This window comes from Pipistrellus hanaki (genome assembly GCF_964339955.1).
Source record: "Pipistrellus hanaki genome assembly, chromosome: 13".
Lineage (NCBI taxonomy): Eukaryota > Metazoa > Chordata > Mammalia > Chiroptera > Vespertilionidae > Pipistrellus > Pipistrellus hanaki.
Genome location: NC_140515.1, coordinates 26,842,040 through 26,865,734, shown reverse-complemented (window position 1 = coordinate 26,865,734; position 23,695 = coordinate 26,842,040). Strand labels below are relative to the sequence as shown.

The following is a 23,695-nucleotide window of genomic DNA, read 5'->3' as shown; positions in this document are numbered from 1 at the left end:
GAAGTGGTGTTGCGTTAGAAGAAGTTTGTTTAAAAATTTGACTCTCGCCAAAACCGGTTTGGCTCAGTGGATAGAGCATCGGCCTGTGGACTGAAGGGTCCCAGGTTTGATTCCGGTCAGGGGCACTACCTTGGTTGTGGGCACATCCCCAGTGGGAGGTGTGCAGGAGGCGGCTGATCGATGTTTCTAACTCTCTCTTTTTTTTTTTTTTTTAAATATATTTTATTGATTTTTCACAGAGAGGAAGGGAGAGAGATAGAGCGCTAGAAACATCAATGAGAGAGAAACATCGACCAGCTGCCTCTTGCACACCCCCTACCGGGGATGTGCCCGCAACCAATGCACATGCCCTTGATCGGAATCGAACCTGGGACCTTTCAGTCCGCAGACCGACGCTCTACCGCTGAGCCAAACCTGTTTCGGCGATGTTTCTAACTCTCTATCCCTATCCCTTCCTCCTGGGGTTGTGGGCTCAATCCCCAGTAGGGGCTGTGCAGGAGGCAGCCGATCAATGATTCCCTCTCATCATTGATATTTCTATATATCTCTCTCCCTTCCTCTCTTAAAAATCAGTAAAGAAATATATTTTAAAAATAGTCTGATGAAAGCTATAGCCTGTCTCCTCTGTCAGCAAAAACATACAGTTTTACTTATCACTTCCGAAAGTGTTTGAAGAATGTCCAAAGAAATGATTGGATGATTGTATATTAGGATGGGAATGAACCCTAGCTGAAGCACCCTTTGTTCCCTCCTTTTGGTGGGTCCCCTCGTCTCCCTCCCCAAGACCCATGAGACAGACAGAGGTAGAGTAATTATTATTATCAGCTTTATTATTGGAATGAAGGCAGGGAGGTGGTTACAGTGCAAGGCCCTTCTGAGGGTACGGGAGTGGAGGCCTTGACCAGCCAGCACTGATCCTCCAAGCTGGCCTCCCAATGAGTTCCAGGGCTCCAGGTGCCTCTGGCTTTCTGCAGAAGCAGTGGGTGGGCAGGTGGGCAGTTTGCAGGCATTGGATTAGTAGGCTCCTTAGGGCTGCTCTGGAGCTGGGGTCGAGCTGGGGTTGGCAGGAGGTGGGGGGCGAGGCTGGATGTCCCTGGTGCGCATATAGGACAGCAGCTGCTCTGGGATCTCCGCCAGCACATCCTTGGCTAGTCGGGCCATGCTCAGCACCTGGTTCCCTGACCGGTCGACATAGTCTCGGAATGGGACAAACTAGGACAGGCACAGACAATCAGGTGTGAGTGATGGCCAGGAGGGAGGGGAGTGGGGAAGAGAGGAAGTAGAGAGGCTTCCTCTTTAACCCCTATCATCTCTTTCTAAATATCCCTCTAACCTGAGGGATATTGGTTTCTTCCCCCCCACCCCCCCACCCCTTTCTATTTATCCTCAACTCACTCCAGTCAGGCTTCACACAATCTACCGAAACTGCTTTTGGTACTGTTGTCAACAGCCTATGTTCCCAAATCAGTCCAATGGGTAGTAATTGGCAGTCCTCATTTTACTTCTCTCTCCTTTACATTTGATCATGACACATCCACTCTTGACACACCACATTGCTGGATTTTCTCCTATCTTTCTGGATAAGCTCCCCTCTCCCCTCATTCCTCTAAGTTCTAGCTAATCTCTAAACTTGGTTCCTTCTCTCTCAATTCTCTTCCAGAGTGATTTTATACACTCCCGTCACTTTAAAAACTGTTCCTTGTTGACTGCCAAATTTATAGATTCATCCCTATAAACGTCCAGAACCACATATATAGTTGCTTGTATCATCTCTCCATTCAGTTGTCTTAGATATCTCAAATCCAGTGTGTTCACAACTGAATTCCAATCCTTTCTGCCAAATCTGCTCCTCCTTCAGCTTTTCCCTTCCCAATTAATGGGACTATTACCAATTGCTCAGGCTAGAAAACAGAATCATCCTGAAGCCCCACTCACTCACCATCACCATTTAGTCAAATAGCTGTTGTAAATTTTTTTCTTAAATAATTGTCTGGCCGAAACCGGTTTGGCTCAGTGGATAGAGCGTCAGCCTGCGGACTGAAAGGTCCCAGGTTCGATTCCGGTCAAAGGCATGTACCTTGGTTGCGGGCACATCCCCAGTAGGGGGTGTGCAAGAGGCAGCTGATCGATGATTCTTTCTCATTGATGTTTCTAACTCTCCATCCCTCTCTCTTCCTCTGAGCCTCAGGGCCTTCTTCCATGCTGTTCCTCTGCTTGTAATGCTTATAGTTTTCAGCTCAAATGTAATTTTCTCGAAGAAGCCTTCCCTGACTACCCTACCTAAGACAGCTCCTTATTATAGACTCTCATAGTGACGTTTGCTGTTTCTCTGGAGCGCTTACCACACTCTAATGGATGTTCAGCTGTGTGATTATTACTGGTTGCCTCCACTAGAGGGCAGAGGCCTTGGGGATCTACCCTGTGGATCCATAATGGCTATAGCAACGTGCTTATTTCTCACAATGATTTTGTTCAGTGAAAGCAAGAAGGCTTCGAGTGAGGGGTGAAAGATAGGTGATTAAGAAGGCAGAAGAAAGAATAGCTGCCAACTTAGGCTCTCCTTCCCATCATGCCTTTCAGCTCCATGACTTCCTCTCTCTGATCAGGTCTACCTGAACGATGTCCCGCTCAGCATAGCGTCCCCTGAAGGATACACGCACATCATCACCATCCAACTCTTCCATTGCTGTAAAAAAAAGACACCCCTCAGCTGATTGACCTCTTCCACACCAACCAACCCATGCTGCCCATTCCCTCTCAGCTCTCCTTTGGAGTCAGCATGAGAATGCCTCATGATTGTCAAAGTCCTATAAATATTAGGCATTGCTGTGGCATTATTATTATTATTATTATGCCTTTCCACACATTCCATCCTCCCAGGAATCCCAAGAGGGAAGTATTCAGATCAACAGCCTTGGTTATGATGAGGAAGGATGTTCAGAAAAGGTCTGTGCCTTGGCGAAGGTCCAACACAGGCATCAATCCTATCTTTTTTCGGGGGCAGGCCTGGGTACACAGTTTCTCCTTCATTTTCCCCCATTATTGGTCCCAGTCAGGGACAACCCCCATCCTACTCACCCTCAAACATGGCCGGTCCCACACCAACGATAATGATAGACATGGGCAGTGAGGAGGCCTGTGAGAGAAAGAGGATTAATGTCTGGGGTGAGTAGCCATAATAAGGGAGGTGACTGTTGAGAGCAATTTTTGTGTGCATGTGTTATATTTCTGCACATCTTGCAAGTAGAGGCACTGATTTACTTTGTTCCAGACTATTTTTGCAAGGATGTCTGCATATCAAAACATATAGTGTCTTTCTTCAGAGCCAAGGGCACCTTTGTTTAATGCCCAGTATAAGAACAAAGCGGAGAAACTGGGCACCCAAGCTTGTCTTCCAAACATTACTGCCCATTATAAAACAGAGGGGTTTCCTAAGCTCACTGTTTCTGTTCTCTAATGCAACTGACTGGATGCATGTGTCATCTGACTCTCTTAACATCCTCTTGTGGGAAATTGGGCTTAGAGAATAAGAGAAAATGCTGATACTCCAGCTACTGCTATTGCTGGGAATAGCAGAGTTCTTTGTCCCTATTCGCCGAATCTTGTGTTTCATTCGCTAGCATTCATGAAACTGTCAGGCTAAATTGTTAGCTTTAAACCTCTTGACAAGTATTAGTCAATTTAATTAACATTAAATTAAAATCTCCACCCCTTCACAGTTATATTAACAGTGACCCCTCCCTGCCAAGCACTCCTCCTCAGACTCACACTGACAATGGCTTCCTTGGTCTGTGTCATGTCAGAGATGACTCCATCGGTGATGATGAGCAGAACATAGTACTGGGAACCATCAGAGACCTTGGCTGCAGCCCTGGTGAGAGGCCAAGAACAGAATCCAGCTGAAAGCCCAGAGAGACCAATGAGAACACCCTACTCCTAGAGCTTCCACAGCCAGCATGTAAGTGCCAGGCAGGGATTGGGGCTTCTGAAGCTCATGCTCCTTCCCCAGACCTGGCTGCCTGCCCCTGTCTGCCAGTAACATTGTAGAGCACTTAGTATGGGAGGTTCTGTGTTAGGCACTGAAGGTACACCATGAGAAAAAAACAGGCCTCTCAATGGGAGCAGATATTGATTCAAGAACCACTGAAATAGATATAAAATCACACTTATGAGTGCTGTGTTAGAAGGGACACTGCTGTGAGGGTGTATAGGAAGGATTCCCAGCATACTCCAAATCTGGAAGGAAACAATGTTGGAGGATGAAGGAGAGGTTAAATGAGGGGGGATCATTTCAGGAGGAAGGAACAGCATGGACTAAGGTCCTGTGACGGGACTGAAGGAAGCCCACCCTGCCTGGAGCCAGAAAGTGAGGGAAGCAGACTGGACCATGTGGCTGAGGTAAGGTCGGAGCCAGACCACACAGTACTTTGTCGCCCCTGGGAAGATTTTGGTGTTTATACAAGAGCATGACCCAGCCAAAACTGGTTTGGCTCAGTGGTAGAGCGTCGGTCTGCAGGCTGAAAGGTCCCAGGTTCGATTTTGGCCAGGGGCATGTACATTGGTTGCGGGCACATCCCCAGTGGGGGATGTGCAGGAAGCAGCTGGTCGATGTTTCTCTCTCATCGACGTTTCTAGCTTTCTATCTCTCTCCCTTCCTCTCTGTAAAAAATCAATAAAAAATATATATTTTTTAAAAAAGAGCATGACCCAAAGGCTGAAGGCCTCCTTTCTTCCCTCATCTCCCCTATTTCACCTGACTCCCTTCCCCTCTCTGCTGAACACAGCCCATGTCCGGGCTGCTGGGTGCCATGTCAGTGTAACCCCTTTTCTTCTCTTACCATCAATCTTTGAATCCAAGATTTTTCCAGGTGAAAAGGACTTCAGAAGTGATTGGGTCCAGTCCCCTTAGTTTACATAGTGAGAGAGCACAAAGGCCATGGCAGAGCCAGGTCTCCTGACATCCATTCTCAGCCCTGTGTTTGTTGGAAAGGATGGAACCACTCCATCCAGTAAAGTATTCCTAGCCACATACGGCTATTGAAATGTAAGTGAATCAAGTTAAATAGAATCAAACATGCAGTTCCTTAGTCACCCTAGCTGTGTTTCAAGTGTTCAGTGTCTGTATGTGACCATGTTGGACATCACAGTTATAGAACATTTCTATCATCACAGAAAGTTCTATTGAACTGTGCTGGCATTTAAGCCTAATATCTAAAAATCAGAGGAAAGCATGGTGGAGAATTCAAATAGCCATGGCTCAGTTTGCCCAGTGCCTTGGGTGGGATTGGGTTATAATCTTCCTTAGCAGCCCCTGTTCTTTTTCTGAATTCTGGCCACAGCCTCTTCATAGGCCTGGACTGGTACCGTTTCCTGTCACTCATTTTACAAATATTGCACACCGGCTGTGTGTCAGGCACCAAGCTCAGTGCTGAGCATGCCGCAGAGAATAGGATATTGTCCTGGGGAGATGAATGCTTAGACCATTATGATATAGTGAGGTTAGGGCTTTGAGGACATGACATCTAACCTAAGACAAAAGTGAGTACAAGTTAGCCAGATGAAGGTGTTGCCGAGGGAGAAGAGAGGAGGGGGGGTGGGTAGAGAGGTAAAAAGAAAAGTGTTCCAGAGAGAGGGTTTGCATGTGCAAACCAAGATCTATGTTCTAGTGGCATATGTAGGATTACAGGAGAGAGATGAGGCTGGTACAGTGGTGAAGGCCCACACATGAAGGGATTTGTGAGCCAGGGGCAATGGAAGGCATGGAGTGGTTTGGGGGCCAGGGAGGTACATCTCTGTAGATACCTGGCATTACCAAGGCCATTTAGACCTCTGAGATGGGTGACTGGCTGGGGGGTGCCAGTCTGTGCCCCACTTGGCTACTGGGTGGTAAAAAATGAAGAGTTATCTATGCTCACTAAAATCATGTCTGCAGCCTGGTTAGCATGGTTCAGTGGTTGAATGTCGACCTATGAACTAGGAAGTCACAGTTCAATTCTTAGTCAAGGCATATGCCAGGGTTGCAGGCTCGATCCCCAGTAGGGGGTGTGTAGGAGGCAGCCAGTCAATGATTCTTTCTCCATCACTGATGTTTCTATCTTTCTTTTCCTCTCCCTTCAATAAAAATATATTTTAAAAAAACACCTATAGCTGCACATTTGATGTATAATACATGATCTAATTTAATCCTTACAACCATTCTATAAGGTAGGCACATTTTTATTCCTATTTTTTAAATGAGAGAATTGATGTTCAGAGACATTAAGTAGCATCTCCAAGGGATGGTGCGGCCAGGGTCCAACCTCATGCTTGACCAACTAAGCCTAAAGCCTGAGCTCTTGATGCCCCCTCTCCATTCCCAGACTGTTCTTTGGATATTCCTCCATTCCACATACATGGCACATTCCGATCCTCATATACTGTTCACTCTTTCCTGAGCTTGCCCCTTCATACCTCTGTGCTTTTGGTCTTTCTGTCAGACCTCCTCTACTCCCCTCTCTGATAAGTTCAACTTGCCCTCTAGACCCAGAGTGGCAGCCCCCTTCATGAGAAGGCTGCCTTGGATTTCTCAGACTAAGTTATAACCTCCTCTCCTCTCCCTCTGCCTTCTGGGATATTGCCCACTGAAATGGGCTGTGTGCCCTTCCAAATGGGTTCTCACACCCATTTGGGTACCAGCTTGTGTGCCTAGGGGGACCCAAGGCAACAGAGTACCTGGCCCATCCATTGTTCTGTATGACCATGTGGATAAAGCTAGATGACAATATGTACACTTAAAACACCTTTTTTCTAGATTAAAGCAAACATGGACACACTATGAGAGGAATGTAAAATGTATATAAATTTTTAAGATAAAATATGGGGACTTCTAAGACATTTTCAGTCTGGCTGCTTTCAGCTGTGCCCCCAGATTCCCCTGGGGGAAGCAGTAGCTTGCCTTTGCTGACAGGCGACTTGCTGGAAAAGCCGGGGAAGCTCTAGCCTACAGAAGGTAATGATTTATTTATATTTCTGTCTCTTGAACCAAGGTGGGAACTCCCAAGGGTAGAGACTAAATCTGATTCATCTGTGAGTCTCCAGTGCATCAGCAGAGAACTGAGCACACAGCTGATGCCCTTTGAATAGTAATAACTATAATAATAGTAACAGGAATAGCTAACACCTATAGTACTTATGATGTGGCAGGCACTGTTCTAAGTGCTTGACAGATGCTAATTTAGTTAGTCTTCACAACCTTGTGATGTGGATATTGCTATCCCCATTGTACAAAGAGGAAACAGACACACGGAGGTTAAGAGCCTTGCCCAAAGTCTCACAGCTAGTAAGAGGGAGAGTGCATGAGCTAGTCCGACGCCACGTCCCACATTCATGTTACATTGCCCCTTTTCTTAATGTTTATCTATTTATTTGTTAATTCTAACCAGAGCTTATTTTTCCATTGGTTTTTAGAGAGAGTGGAAGGGTGGGGGGAGAGACACAGAGAGAAAAACATTGATGTGCTGAGACGGGTTTGGCTCAATGGATAGAGTGTCGGCTAGGGGACTGAAGGGTCCCGGGTTCAATTCCGGTCAAGGGCATGTACCTTGGTTGCGGGCATATCACCAGTAGGGGGTGTGCAAGAGGCAGCTGATCGATGACTCTCTCTCATCGATGTTTCTAACTCTCTCTCTCTCTCCCTTCCTCTCTGTACAAAATCAATAAAATATATTTTAAAAAAGAAAAAAAAAACATTGATGTGAGAGAGACACATCAATTGGTTGCCTCTGCAAGCAGTCCAACCAGGGCCAGGGATCAAGCCCACAACCAAGGTACATATCCTTGACCAGGATTGAACCCAGGACCCTTCAGTCTGTGGGCCAACTTTCTATCCACCGGCTAGGGTTTCCTAATGTTTATTAAATGAATGAATGAATGAATGAATGAATGAATGAATGAGTGAAGTTGTCCAGGATAATATTTAAGAAGTCTGTTAATAACAACTAAAGAATATGCTCAGGCTCTAGTATTAAATGAAAACATCTGTAGTGAAATATTACATGTAATTTGACTGCAATTATGGATGCATAAGGAAAAGACTGTCAAAATACATACATATGTATATATATATATATATATATATATATATATATATATATATATATGTGTGTGTGTGTGTGTGTGTATTGGGCAGTATTCTGGGTGATATCGTATTTCTCCATCCTTGAAATTTTCTATAGCAATGTTATGTGTTATGTTACTTTTATAATTAAAGAAACTATCATCCTTATTATGAATTAAAAGATAAAATTTTACCAGGGAAAAAGAAAGTCTATGGACATATAAATCTCCCTGAAATCCTCCCACTTTTATCCATTTTCTTTTTTTTCATAATATATTTTTGATTGATTTCAGAGAGGAAGGGAGAGGGAGAGAGAGATAGAAACATGTATAAGAAAGAATCAGATTGGCTGCCTCATGCACACTTCCCAATGGGGATCAAGCCCGCAACCTGGGCATGTGCCCCTGCCTGGAATTGAACTCGGGACTCTTCTTCTTCTTTTAAAAAATATATTTTTATTGATATCAGAGAGGAAGAGAGAAAGAGATAGAAACATCAACGTTGAGAAAGAATCACTGATTGGTTGCCTCCTGCACACCTCCTTACTGGAGATCGAGCTCACAACCTGGGCATGTGCCCTTGACTGGAATCAAACTCGGGACTCTTTAGCCCGCAGGCCAACGCAACATCCACTAAGCCAAACCGGCTAGGCAGCCAATCCCCGTCAGGGTACATACAAGAAGCAACCAATGAATGCATAATCATAAATTTAAAAAATGTTTAATTTTAATGGTGGTAAAAAAAAAAAAAAAGAAAAGAAAAAAAATAGTAATTATTACATTGTTATCTAATTGTAACCTCCCAACAACCCTATAAAGAAGGGGCTATTGTTATCCATTATTACACCCATAATGGAGGCTTGGAGAGGCTAAATTGCATAAGTCACATAATGAGTGGTGGAAACAGGATCGCTCCCAGATCTGATGCCAAAGCTTGTAACTTAATTGTTGTGCTTTGGCCTTTCTCTCCCCCAATCTTGAGGTTTCAGCTGTTCACAGGGAGTGGGACTGGGGTAGTTTGCTGATACCGTCTCTGACCCAGAATAAGGCATTTATAACCTCTTTATACAAAGGGCTGGCTAACATAAAATTTCACCCTCTCCCCAAAGCCCAAGTTCACTAAGAATGGTTATAACTATCCTTGGGGAGTCAAGTTACCTTACCTGGCCACCTGGTTGATGACAGGAGCAAAATAGGTGGGCCCATAGAGCTGCACTGTGCGCAGGCTCTGGAAGTAGCTCTCCAGCACACCCTCAATGCCCGCACAGTTGGGGTCCTCATCATTGTTGTTCTGTCAGGGAAGATGCCCTGCTGGGCTGGACCCATGCAGGGTACACCCAGTAGTGCTCTGATCCAAGCTCACTCCTTCCTTTTATCATCACTCTCTTTTCATGCTCCCCCCGCCACCCAAACTCCAGCCCTGCTCCCCCTCCCTGCTCTCCTCCCCTAACATAGCTTCCTGCTCCTCTGCAGGTCCATGACCCTTAAAAGAAATGTAAATAGAAGAAATTTGTCAACTTGGGTAGGCCACATGCCAGGGCATGGAGTGTAGGCTCTGTCCTATACCATACCAGGGGGAACTGATGGGAGATCCGTCCCTCTGGGGGCAGCTTGGCCCCAAAGCCATAGGCTGGGAAGAGCTTGTCACTGTCATAGTCCTGGATGATTTCTCCCACTGCCTTGAGGGCCATGGCATAGGCGCTGAGCTGGTAGGGACTCATGTAGTGCAGAGAGGTTGGCTGCAGGGGATTCCCTGTAGGGACACAGGAGCCCCAGCCTTATAGTCACCTTGCTCATGCATCTATTCATCTGCCTATCCTGGTGTGCATCCATACATCCATCCATTCATCCACCCTTTACCCATGTACTCCCTTATTATTTTATCCAATCACCCATATATTCATTTGTCCATCTGTCCACCCACCAACCCCTACATTTATCCATCAATTTATCTGTCTTCCCACACATTCACCCATCCACTAGCATAATTCCATCTATCAGATTACCTATATCCATCTGCCTTTTCATTCTCTTAGACAACCATCCATCCATCCATCCATCCATCCACTTGCCCACCTGCCATTTCTTTCTTTTCCATCCATCCATACAGCCATATTCGTCTGCCCACCCATCCATTCATCCCTATCCATTCCATTTATTCACTTGCCTATTCTCATATGGATCCATCCACCAGTCCCCTCATTCATTCCCCATCTCCTTACCCATTTTACCCCCAATTTAAACATCTGTGCATTTACCCACCCACATACTCATCCAGGCATTCTATTGTTCTTACAAACCCATCTACCCTCTCTGTTTATCTGTCTATCCACCCAGTCATCACTCAACACCCATCCATCTACACCCATCTCTCCTTATACCCATATTCTCTCCCATTCATTCATTCATTCATTCACTCACCCACCTCTTGAACTATATATCCTTTCAACTTTCCTGATCTATTCACGAACTTATTTTCCTATACCCTCTGCCTACCCTTATACCCAATAACCTCTCCCCAGCATTCCTGCCCCAGTACCAGCCTCGCTGGGCTTTGCCTCTAGCCTGTGCTTACTAGGTACATGAACTCTTATCTCTAGCTTGGAATCCAGACCAATCCTAAGGACTTCCTCCACATCCCATTCCCCAAACCATGCCTCACCATTAGAAGCTGTGAAGTCAATGGCTACTGTGAAGTTCAGTTGGGTCCTGTCAGGGAAATAGATGGATTGAGAAGTGAGGGGCCAGGACTTATTATACCAGGATTTCTCAAACACAAGTGTGCATATGAAACCTGGGCATCATGCTAAAATACAGATTCTGATCTGGATTATCTATTGATAGTTGGAACCTGAGATTCTATATTTTTAACAAGCATCCAAGTCATGCAGATACTGCTGGTCTAGGGAGCCCACTTTGGGTAGCAGAATTAAATACCTATTGTATGACAAGTGTATTGCATGAATTTAACTTAACCCTCACTATAGCCTGAAAGTAGTAATTAACATCTCCATCATACATAGGAGAAAAGCAAGGCTCAGAGAAGCCAAGTACCTCTCTCAGGTCTGCCTGTCTCCACTGAACCAAGCAGAATGACCCGATAGTCTGCTTGGCCTTTCCCTCTCTCTTGACCTCTCCCCTCTTGCCTAGACATAACTTTGTATAGGTCCCAGTCAGATTACTGGGGTCACCTTTGAAAACCACTGGTCTTGAATCTTAGGACTGGCTCTAAGCCAGCAGCAGTTGCTGCTCATCCATGGCCACATTTAAGCCATGACTTAGAGGGAGTCTGAGAGCCAGGGATGAAGCCTCGAGAACACTATGCATTTTACAGAGAGCTTTATAGTTTGCCAAGTGTTTTAAAGTTTGTTTTCATGATCTCATTGGACCCTGACAATTCATAAATTTTAAAAAAACTGAGGCTCAGAACTGGGAGGAACTCATTTAGCCCAGAACTTAGCCTGTAACTTACCCTCCTTTGATGTAATCGACAAAGGTGAATTCAGAGTCCACAGAGAAAGAGAGCAGTGTCACCTGTAGGACAGAAGAGGCAGCCCTGCTACTTTAAAAAGGGTAGTTAGAGTGGCAGAAGGGAAGAGATCCATCATGCCACCCCTGCCACACCCTGACCCACCTTCTCCAATTTTGGAAAGGGCAAAAAGAGGAAGCTGCCAGAAACATATTTGGATTTCCAAAAGTATATTAAATTGGAAAATATAATTTAGATTTAAAAAAAATGTTCCACAAAAGAGTAAAGATAAAAACATTTCCACAGTTGAGGAAAAAAAAAAAAAAAGGAAAAACTTAATGGTGTCACTTTGTGCTCAACATTACTAACCCAAGTAATGTGTACCTATAGCTTTTGATACCCCCAATATGCTATGTCAATGGAGACAGACACAGAAGGATCCAGGGAAGGTCAGACCCCCAGGGAGCACTCACAGTTCCCGAGTTGACATATTTCTTCTTCTTACATTTCTTCCGAGGGTTAAGTACCTAAGTGAGGAAGATAATAACAATAATGTGGGAAACTAGGGAGGGAACTACCAACTGATCACACTGGGATGAGGGATGACCTGGGCAACCTGGGCAGGGCTGGAGCTCTCACCTCATATACTGTGAACTGGTTCTGCGCCTTGCTCAGCTCCCGGTAGCTGGTGGTGAACTCACCAATGAAGTCATGGCTGCAACGAGGCCAGGGGTGGGTGAGTAGCAGCTGCTGCTGGCTTGGAACCAGCCCTAAAAACAGACTTTTATTCTCACTATCCTCTGACTCTACTTGAGCTGTAGGACATTGGTGCTGGAGCCAGAAGAATGGCCAAACTAATGGGAAGAGAAGGGAAGAGACCTTGTACTAGAGACAACTGAGGGGATCAGTTGTATCCAAGGTTTTGGTATCTATTATCACCCTTCCTGATTCCCAAAGCCACTTTGAGGGTTCTAGTGAATGTACTACATATTATAGGGAACTGTTTGGGTTAAGTATAGGAGAAGGCAGTTCTACCTTCCATCCCGGTCCCAGTCATACACATCAATCTTCACTGTTCTGAAATGCAAAAGATAAAGATAGGCTGGGTGTGTATGACAAATCTTAGAGACACCCCCACTCCTTTACCATACACAAATTATATTCTCATCTATCCATCGGTCCTTCCATCAACATTCCTCCCATTTGTCCTTCTATTCTATGTATTCATTCATCAGTCCATATACAATACCCAACTATCTATTGCCATTATCAGGCTACTATTACTACTGCTGCTATTTGTACCACTATTGCTATTCTTTTTTAAAAAATATATATTTTATTGATTTTTTTACAGAGAGGAAGGGAGAGAGACAGAGAGCTAGAAATGTCGATGAGAGAGAAACTTCGACCAGCTGCCTCTTACACACCCCCCACCGGGGATGTGCCCGCAACCAACATACATGCCCCTGACTGGAATCGAACCCGGGACCCTTCAGTCCGCAGACCGACGCTCTACCACTGAGCCAAACCGGTTTCAGCCACTATTGCTATTCTTTACCATATCCTACTATATTCCAAGCATTGTTCCCAGCACTTTTCACAGTTTGTCTTATTTATTAACGACCTTACAAAGTAAGTACTATTATCCTTACTTTTTGGATAGGAAGCAAAAAACAAAACAAAACAAAAAAAAACCTAACAGTAATTTGACTAAGGATCATAACTGAGCTGAGATTAAACTCAGACATCCTGGTTCTAAAGACCTTGTGTTTTTTTGTTTGTTTGTTTGTTTTTTAATATAATTTATTGATTTTTCACAGAGAGGAAGAGAGAGGGATAGAGAGTTAGAAACACTGATGAGAGAGAAACATCGATCAGCTGCCTCCTGCACACCCCCTACTGGGGATGTGCCTGCAACCAAGGTACATGCCCTTGACCAGAATTGAACCTGGGACCTCTCAGTCTGCAGGCCGACGCTCTATCCATTGAGCCAAACCAGTTTCAGCAAGACCTTGTTCTTAACTACTATGCCTAAGTCACCCCCATCTGTCCATCTATCTATGTGGCAGTCCATTCAACCATCTCTCTATTCATCTAGTCACCCATTTACCCATACATTTGCCAATCCAATTACATATCAATTCCTATCTTTGTCCATCCATCTAACTATGCATGCAGCCATTAACTGACTCATTGATGCATGCAAGCATCCATCTGCCTGTCCATTCATCTATCCAACCAAACACCTGACCATCTGATATCTATCTGTTCATCTGATATTCCATTCATCTATAACCATTTATATGCCCATCCATCTTTATACCCACCCACTTATCTTCATACTGTCCATTTATTAGTTTATATGGTCAGCCTGTCCATCTGTTTTATACTCATCCATCAACTAATCCATCTATCCGTCTACCATTCATTCATCTGTCCACCCATCAATATACTTATCACTCCATTTATTTATCCTTCTGCTTTTCCAATCATCCCTCTGCCTCTCTACTCCACCAATGAGAGATCTACTCCACCAATCTCTCATATAGCCATTCATCCATAATCTGTTTACTCATCCATACATAATCTGTCCATCCACTAATCCATTCATATATCTCCCCCTCTACCCATCTATCAATCCTCTTATAACACCCATCCATCCATTAGACAATCCACCATGTATCTTCTCATTCATTTGTTCATTTGCCCATCCATCCATCCATCCACCCATCCATCCATCCATTTACCCATCCATCCACCCACCCACTTATCTATCCATCCAATCATCTCCATGCCCAAAATGGTCTCACTGAGCAGGATCCTCTAACACTATTATGACCCTTCTGACATCATTCTGAGGCCCCACTCTCATGCCCTTGTCTTCTTACTCCCTAGCTTATGCTGAAGCAGACCTGTCATAGTCTCCATTGCACAGTGCCCGTACAGGGATGCTGAAGGGCTGCCACACGGGATTCAGTGTGTTTTTCACCACCTCTGTCTTGTGGCAGATGGTGAACCTGGAGATGAACAAGAAGATTAAAACTTGCCTTTGGGTAGGACTGAACCCAGAGAGAGGGCCCGATACTCTTAGGGATTTTTGGGATTCTCCCACTTGTTAAGCACATGTTGTGTGCTGCCTTGAATGAATTCTGGACTCAGGTCCTGGTGGAGTCTATGATGCCCAACTTAAGAACCCTAATGGGCCCATGGTCACAGTGGGAGAGGCTGGGTGCCACTGGAGAAAGGAATGACTCACGTGCCATCCTCATTGCTCCTGTAGAACACAAGGAAGGGGTCTGATTTCCCAAAGAAGTCCTTCTTGTCCAGCTTGTTTGCACACAGCTGCATGGTAGCAATGTCCTAGGGATGAAGTTGGGCCATTGACCTCGAATGTCCCATAGCCTCAGACAGTCCACTAAAGGGAGTTTGGGGAGAGAAGCAAGCCTCCTGGGTCTAGCATGTGGCCCTTACTAACCCGGCAATTGCTAAGCTCCTCTGCGGTCAGCAATATGGTCCCACACTTCTTGCCTGGTACACCCCTGGAAGCAGAAAAAGCCTCTTTGTGAGGGAGGAGAGTACGTAACAAGGATTGGGGTGGCCAATCTGGGATTGGGTGGGTGGCTCAAGGGATTCAATTTGCTATTTACTGACAGTCCCCTGAATGTGTCCCCTTCTGTCCCGAGTGGCTCCTAGTGGGGAAGGGCTTAACTTTGACTGGGGAGGAGTCCATAGTCTGGAAGTATGGGGTTAATATAACCGAGGTGGGCATCTCATAATGGTATGATGAGAAAGACATAGGATTTAAGAGTCCTGGAATTTCTATCCAGACCTGGTGCAAAGGGCCTGTTTGTCAAGTTAAAGATGCTGTGCTTTTCAAAGACTGTGATGAGTGAAATACAAAAGACAAGGGAAGCCTGGCCAGTGTTGTTGCTCAGTGGTTGAGCCCTGACCCATGAACCAAGAGGTCACTGGTTCAATTCCCAGTCAGGGCACATGCCCTGGTCTGGCTCCAATTCCAGTAGAGGTGTGCAGAAAGCAGCAGATGGATGATGTTTCTCTCTCATCGATATTTCCATCTCTCTATTCCTCTCCTTTCCCCTCTCTCTAAAATAAATAAAAACATATTAAAAATAAAAAGACAAGGGACACCCTGGCTGGTGTTTCTGAGTGGTTAGAGCTTCAGACTGTGCATCAATGAAGGGTTGTAGGTTCGTTTCCCAGGTAAGGGCATTTGTACCTCGGTTGTAGATTAGATCCCCAGCACTGGTCGTGTACTGAAGGAGGCAACCAATCAATGTGTATCTCTCCCCCTGCCTTCCTTTCACTCTCTTTAGAAATCAATGGATTAACAACAACAGAAAAAGACAAGGGAAGCCTTAACCTCTCCTAACCCGTGTGCATGAAGGGTGCATACCAGGACATCCATCTCCAACTTGCCTTGGGTCTCCAAATAGTCAGGAACCTTGTTGGCATGGACCTATGAACCCCGATCCTCAAAAGAATCCCAAGTATGGGAGAGAGAAAGCTAGGTCAGAAGTGTTCCGAATTCAAGTCCTGGCACCGACTTGCTATGTGATTTCCCCCATTTTAAAAATGAGAATGTTCAACCATTTATTTGGCTTCTTCGATCTCTAACCTTTTGTACTTTAAAAAGACAAGTGTGATGAGTACAGGGACTCTTCACCTGCACATCCAGGACAAAGTCACTGACCCTACTGCCTTCTCACTGCCTTTCGCCTCCTGGATGTTCTCTCTCACCTCCTCACTCAATATAAGTTCCAGTCAGTGATTATGATAGTCACTGCCTTGCAACCTAGCCTTCTTTCCTTGTCCTTCACTCACTTTAATATACTTATTTGTCAGAACCACTGCCCTAGTTAAACCCAATTCTTTGCCCAACCCATACTGTACCTATACAATCAATATGACCAATTGATCTCATTTTAAAATTATTTATTTATTTATTTGAGAGAGAGAGTAAAATAAACTTATTTTCCACTTATTTATGCATTCATTGGTTGATTCTTGTATGTGCCCTGACTGGGATCAAACCCACAACCTTGACATATTGGGTTGATGCTGTAATCAACTGAGCTATCCCAGCCAGGGCTCTAATTGGTCTAAATATATTATATATATATTTTAAATATGTTTTTATTGGTTTCAAAGAGGAAGGGGGAGGGATAAAGATAGAAACATCAATGATGAGAGAGAATCATCGATCAGCACATCCTGCACTACTGGGAAGGGAGCCCACAACTCGGGCATATGCCCTGACCAGAAATTAAACAGTGATCTCCTGGTTCATAGGTCAATGCTCAATCACTGAACATAACTGGCCAGCTAGCCTCATTATAAATGCATGACCACAAACCTCAAGAGGGCCCTTCAGTAATCATATGTCCCAAGATCCTTTACTCTTCAGTTTTGCTAGATGGCAGTTTCACTTCTTCTTTACTCTCCTCAAACCCAAAAAACCTCCTCCTTCATCCTCACTCTCAGCCAATGACTTTGTTTCCTACTTCACTGACAAGACTGAAGCTACCAGAAGAGAATGTCCACAAACCCACCACCACATCTTCTCCGCCTCCAGTATCTTCACCCACACAACTATCTTCCTACCAATGCTATAAATGACTATGCATGTGTCTATTTATCCCTCCACTGTGTGCTATATTCCCATTTTCTTGCCTACCTACACAAGGACTCATTCCAGCAATTCCCCCTCATTTTGTTATGTCAATTTTTCAGTTTCTACTGGGTCTTTCTCTTTAACATACAAATGTGGTATATAATTTTTCTCATGTTAAAAAATTACAAAAGTGCCCTAATCGGTTTGGCTCAGTGGATAGAGTGTCGGCCTGCAGTCCCAGGTTCGATTCCGGTCAAGGGCATGTACCTTGGTTGCAGGCACATCCCTAATAGGAGGTGTACAGGAGGCAGCTGATTGATGTTTCTCTCTCATCGATGTTTCTAACACTATATCCCTCTCCCTTCCTCTCTATAAAAAATCAATAAAATATATTAAAAAATAAAATAAAAAAACAAAACTATTTTTTTTTTTTTTTTTTTACAAAATTGATTCTTAGAGAAGAAGGGAGAGGGATAGAGTGTTAGAAACATCGATGAGAAGAAAACATCATCAATCAGCTGCTTCCTAAACACCCTGACTGGGATTGGAGCCTGCATACGGGGTATATGCCCTGACCAGGAATTGAACCAGTGACCTCTTGGTTCATGGTTTGATGCTCAACCACAGTGCAACACCTGCCAGGCACAAAACTATTCTTTTTTTTTTTTTTTTTTAATATATTTTATTGATTTTGTACAGAGAGGAAGGGAGAGAGATAGAAAGCTAGAAACATCGATGAGAGTCATCGATCAGCTGCCTCTTGCACACCCCCTACTGGGGATATGCCCGCAACCAAGGTACATGCCCTTGACCGGAATCGAACCCGGGTCCCTTCAGTCCCCAAGCCAACGCTCTATCCATTGAGCCAAACCGGTCTCGGCCACAAAACTATTCTTGACCTCACTTTCCTCTCTAGCCACCACTCCTTTTCTCTTTTCTTTGCAGCAAAGCCCCATTGAAAGATTCCTTGACTACCTTTCCTCTCTTCATTCTTTTCTAAATTTCTCCAACTGTCTCTCCTTAAAAATTATGCTTGTCAAAGTCACTAGTGACATCCATCTTGCTAAATCCAATGGCCAATTCCTAATTCTCACCTATTTAACATGCAAAAGTTTTTGACATGGTAGTCACTCTCTCCTCCTTGATCCACCCATGTCTTTCACTTTGCTTCCAGGACACCACCACCTAATGCTTCTTCTTAGTCTTCCTTTCTAGTTCCAACTCTTGGAACAAATCCTTTCTCTTTGATCCCCTCTCTCTCCACTCCATTGGAGAGCTCATCTAGTCTTATGGCCTTAAAGAGCATCTAAGACTCATGTATCTTAAAAAAAAAAAATTATTATTGCTTTCAGAGAAGGAAGGTGAGGGAGAGAGAGATAGAAACATCAATGATGATAGAGAATCACTGATTGGCTGCCTCTTGCACGCCCCCTATTAGGGATCAAACACACAACCTGGGCATGTGCCCTTGACTGGAATTGAACCTGGGACCTTTTATTTATTTTTTATTTTTTTATTTGTTAATATATTTTGATATTAACAAATAAAAAATAAAAAAATTATTGATTTTTTTACAGAAAAGAAGGGAGAGGGATAGAGACCTAGAAACATCAATCAGCTGCCTCCTGCACGCCCCCCACTGGCGATGTGCCTGCAACCAAGGTACATGCCCTTGTCTGGAATCGAACCTGGGACCTTTCAGTCCGCAGGCTGACACTCTATCCACTGAGCCAAACCGATTTCAGCGAACCTGGGACCTTTTAGTCCAAAGGCCGATGCTGTGAGCCAAATCAGCTAGGGCAAGACTCATGTATCTTATTGCCTACTTGACATCTCCATTTGAATGCCTAATAACAATTGTAAAATTCAACAAGTCAGACTAAACTTCTGATAGAATTCCCCACCAACTTACTTTTTTTTTTTTTTTTAATATCTCAGTTTATGACAACTCTGTTCATCCTGTTGTTCAAGTCAAAGGCTTTGGTGTCATCCTTGATTCCTCTTTTCCTCTGACATCCATATTCAATCTGTCAAAACTGTTGGCTCCATCTCCAACATCACTTCCTCCTTTCTTTGCCCTTGTTCCCTTGGCTCCAGCCACACTGGCTTCTTGCTGCTCTTTGACACATCGGGCTTTTGCTCTGGCAGTTTCCTCTGCCTAGAACATTCTTCCTCCAGATATTTGCATGGCTCACTGCCCCCTTTCCTTCAGGTCATTGCTCTAAAGTTACCTCTCCAAGGGGCCCACTTACCCATTTTATTTCAATCACCCTAATTCTGCTCTACTTAGCTTTTTACCGTGGCACTTACTGTCTAATATGTTATGTAATTTACTTATTTATTATGTCTATTTTGTAGGTCTCACCCCCGCTCCTTAGTGTAAGCTCCCCCGGGGCAGGAACTTTTGTTTTGTTCACCATTCCAGCCTAAGCCCCTTAAACAGTGGCTGGCAGAGTATATGCCCAGTAATATTTGTGAAATGGATATCTCTGGTACCTAGCATAGGAAGTGGCATATGAAACATGCTAATAAATATTTAGTGCATAACGGACATTCCAGAGGACTTGACTTAGTGAGTGGGAACCTCATGGAGGAGAAGGGCTTGGAAGTGGACCTTATAGGTTGAAAGACTTAGAAAACCAGGAAAGACATGCCAGGCCTGAGACTGACTTGAACAAAATCCTAGAGATTAGAGCTTCCCCCTCGAGGGTGATGGGTGCCACCGAAGGCTCCTGACCAGGAGGAATCCCAGCTTCCACTACGACCAGGTCAGCAGGATCTTTGGGAGGAGAATTTGGAGGCACCCACCCTTCCCCCCTCACCCCTTCCAGTTCAGCTTACGTGAGGGGTCGCTCTACACGGCTACCCTGGCCTCCAATCACCTCTCCCAGGGCCAGGAACGCTTGTCCCAGGAAATCCTGCACCGGGACAGGGAGTCAGCAAGGCTGGGAGGGGGTGGCGGTGCAGAGTCCCAGCCCAGCCCCGGAGAACAGCCCACACCAGCCCAGCTACAATGACCAGGTGTTTCGAGGAGACGGGACATAGCAAGAACCACCGCCCAGTCTGTGCTTTAAAAGAGCTGATGGTGGAGGGGGCGGGGGGGGGGCGGGGGAGGGAAGGTCCTAAGCAAGCTCCCCTTCTCGGTCCTGTCATTTTAAGCTGCTCCTCATGTTGCCAACCCACCCCTCACCTCCACCCTCCCCGCTCCGACCAGCCGGGTGCAGCCTTACCTTCTACAGGACCCAGTGGCGCCGAGAAGAAAGAGAGCAGTGAGTAGGAGGCACAGGTGGGAAGCCGAGGCAGGAAACGGAGAAGGGCCGGCCGGGAAGGGTGGGGTTCGAACCAAAGAAGGTAGAGTCGGGGTTAAGAGGTAGGGGGGTTCCAAAGAGGGTCGTTTCACACCGAGCGACGCATGTGTGCCCAGACCGCGAGGGGACGCGCGCTCACCGGTTTGGAGATGTTGGTTTTGGAGTCCACGTTGTACCTGGAAAGAGGAAGAGCAGTGGCGGGCGGGACTCGTAGGGGAGAGCCTGGAAGGGGGTCGAGTTTCAAGTGCTGGTTAAGACTGTGGGTGGAGGGGGAGGCTTGGACCCAAATTAAAACTGGATCTCCTTTGGGGTAGGAGTCAGAGTTGGAAAGGGTCAGACCTGTGCGAAGCCAAACCAGGGCTTGCTGGGGGTGAGGGGAGGGTGGTGGGGAGGGAGGAGTGGGGCGGGACCTAGGCGCAGGTGGAGCTAAGTTAGGAGCAGAGCTGTGGGCAGGACCAGGCTCTGGGAGTGAACTGGTTGGATGTTCACCGAAGCAAAGCAGACGCGGGGTGGAGTTAAGATTAGAGTGGAGCGCTTCAAAGTGGGACCCAACCGGGCCTTGGGGAGGAACTAGCCCGGGATGGCCGGTGGGGGTGTAGCCAGCCAGAATTTCGGGGGGATCCAGGTCAGGGGGCGGGGGGGGGGGGGAGGGGGGCGGTTCAAGCCAGAATTCTGGGCGGGGCTCACACATCGAAGCGCAGGTTTTGCTTTTCTTCAAAGAAATAGTCAAGGACGAATTTGCGCACGAAGTCTGGGTTCAGCGTGTTGTCGATCACCTCGGTCCGTCCGAACTGGAGAGGGGGGTGAAGGGAGGGGGGGCGCCGAGCGTCACCGCGGAGCCTGCAAAGGGGGCGGGGGTGTTTCGTTCCCGGGGCAGCTCTGGGCTGGAGGCGGACTCTCGGACTCACCTCCCTCCACTCCTGGCTGGCCCGGCTCTGCGTGTACAGCACCACCACTGCCGGCGGGAGCGGGGGCGGGGAGAGAAGGACGTCAGGTCAGTCTGCGCCCCCTCCCCGCTCCTCAGTCGCGCCCGCACACCGAGTTGCCCTCCACCCCGCCTGGTGCCGCCTACTAGGGTCGGACTTGGAGAAGGTGTCGAGGTCCAGCAGGTTCCTAGAGAAAGCGACAGACAGACGGACAGAGCATGGGTCATTCTGAAGCCCACCGCCTCAACTGTGCCCTGAGTTGGGCACCCGGAGGAGGCATGGGGCTCAAACCGCACCTCCCTTCCTCATTCCTATACCCGGGGGGGGGGGGGGGGGGGGGTCCCGTGTTATCAGCACCCTGGACAGCGCTGGAAACCGCAGCCCAAAGACCACCGCGTCCCTGCGGACCGGACACGGCTGTGTCCACAGTGTCCCCAGGAATGAGGGTTTGCCTCAGAACTTTGTCCTCCTGGGGCCCAGAATCTACTGGATCCCCGCAACCCATCCCTTGAACCCGCAGGCTGAGTGAGCCCCCCCCCCTTTTTTGCTGGTGGGGCTACTCAAGGAAACCCCCTCCCCGAACCCAGAGTCTGCATTCACGATTTTCCTGCTCCAGATGCTTTCCCCCCCGGGTGTAGCCCCTGCCCGCCCAGCCCCGGAGCTGGTTAGGGCTGGGCAGTGCCTACGCCCTCTCCAGCTGGCCAGCTCACCGGCAGGACACGGTAATCTCAATCTTGGTGGCCGGGACGCTGCGTTCAGAGGCTCCGCTGAGAGACATGACTGGTTGGGTGTCCGGAGCAGCGGAGGGCTAGGGGCACCGGCGGCGGGGCCGGCCCCTGTGCTGGCGGCGGCGGCTGCACTCCCTCCAGCACTGTGTGCTCTCCCGCCGCTCGCGCCCGGCTGTGGCCGCGGGCAGCAACTCCAGAGGCAACACAGCCCCGCCCAGCCCTGCGGGTGGCCCCCGCCCCATTGGAGCAGCCTCAGGCTGCCCGGGAATCTTACCCAGACCCCTCCAACCCACACCTTGGGAGAATCTTTCCAGGGCATTTCTCTGGGGCAAAACCCATGCCTCCTGAAGAGCTATCCGCGGTGCTGAAGGGCTTGGGGCACCTGATGGGCGATTGGGATTTCCTCTACCTAAACCCTCCCTCAACAATCTGCTTCTCCCCCCTCCCAATGCCGCCCTGCTTAGGTCTAGAATAGAAAGTTACACATTTGTTCACATTAGCTGTGCGACCTTGGGCAAGTTACTTAACATCTCTGTGGCTCACTCTCATTAGTAGAAAGGCCATTATAGCACCTATTTGGGGGTGTTGTAAAATTGTATTGAGATAATCCACGAAAAGGACTTGGCACAGGGGATTATACACAGTCAATTCTCAAGTGTTTGCTTCCTCTGAGCACTCATACAATGACCTCTCTTGTATTGAGAGAACTCGCTCTACCTGGTTTCGCTCAGTGGATAGTGTCAGCCTGCAGATCAAGTGGTCTAGGGTTCGATTCCAGTCGAGGGCACATCCCTTGGTTGCAGGCTCCTCCCCTGGCCCGGTCCCTGGTGTGGGCAGGAGGCAACCAATCTATGTGACACACTGACGTTTCTATCTTTCCCTCTCTTCCACTCTCTCTCAAAAGATCAATGGAAAAATATCCTCGGTTGAGGATTAACAACAACAAAAAAATAAAAACCATTAAAAAAAACACAAAAAAACAGCCAGAGCTCAGTAAAACAGTGGCTATTAACAGCACTGTGCAAGGCCCTACCCAGGTCTTTGAACCCTCAGGAATTCATGGTGTTAGAGATGCAGACATTCTGTGAGGATGCAGCCCTCTCTAGGTCATGCTGTACATGAGTCTGGTGGTCACACAGATCTATCCTCTCCACACCAACTACTGCCAGACCTTCCACTATAGGCAGAGGCTGCAGGTCACTTGAACCAGGACTGCGGTGCCTGCAGAATTTAAAATGAACACACACATACCCACCCTGTTCCCTGTGAAATGAAAATCTCAGCAACCTCAAGTCTAGATTTCACACAACCCTAAGAATCTGCACAGATAAACAGATTCCCTAGGTGACTAGAGCCTTATGAGGCCCGAGGACAACTGCTTCCACCTCTTAACAGCCTGACCCTATCTTACTGAGGAGCCTATTATGGCTCCAGAGCTGAGGGATAGCCCCCAAACCCATTTTTCCCAGCACAAGGACAGCGGGGCCTTCCAAATAACTTCACAAAGACAGCAACCAAGTGAGAATGCCCAAAAGAGC

The 23,695-nt window shown here is 46.7% G+C and overlaps 1 protein-coding gene across 8 annotated transcripts; it reads right to left on the bottom strand.

Moving 5' to 3' along the window:
• Positions 1-805: 805 nt before the first annotated feature.
• Positions 806-23,636, bottom strand: CPNE9 (copine family member 9). 8 transcript variants are annotated; one of them, XM_084901972.1, is made up of 20 exons: positions 22,140-23,636; positions 21,576-21,616; positions 21,412-21,458; positions 21,191-21,294; positions 20,643-20,679; positions 20,037-20,113; positions 15,039-15,102; positions 14,820-14,923; positions 14,476-14,580; positions 12,599-12,640; positions 12,203-12,278; positions 12,037-12,090; positions 11,567-11,628; positions 10,757-10,803; positions 9,666-9,847; positions 9,258-9,385; positions 3,769-3,871; positions 3,079-3,136; positions 2,613-2,686; positions 806-1,212 (listed from the first exon to the last, which is right to left on the bottom strand). In XM_084901972.1, the coding sequence occupies exons 1-20, from the start codon at positions 22,205-22,207 to the stop codon at positions 1,027-1,029; spliced, it is 1,659 nt and encodes a 552-aa protein (XP_084758098.1). In that variant the 5' UTR covers positions 22,208-23,636; the 3' UTR covers positions 806-1,026. The 8 variants fall into 8 exon arrangements, with proteins under 8 accessions (XP_084758098.1, XP_084758099.1, XP_084758100.1 ...); XM_084901973.1 differs by lacking the exon at positions 12,599-12,640; XM_084901974.1 differs by lacking the exon at positions 15,039-15,102.
• Between the last annotated feature and the right edge of the window lie 59 nt (positions 23,637-23,695).

Excerpts from the sequence above, each read along its gene's own strand:
- CPNE9 (XM_084901972.1), bottom strand. The coding sequence starts at position 22,207 with ATGTCTCTCAGCGGAGCCTCTGAACGCAGCGTCCCGGCCACCAAGATT. Across the intron at positions 21,459-21,575 it reads CTTCTCCAAGTCCGACCCTA|TGGTGGTGCTGTACACGCAG; the intron begins GTAGGCGGCACC and ends TCCCGCCGGCAG. Across the intron at positions 14,924-15,038 it reads AGGAGCTTAGCAATTGCCGG|GACATTGCTACCATGCAGCT; the intron begins GTTAGTAAGGGC and ends CTTCATCCCTAG.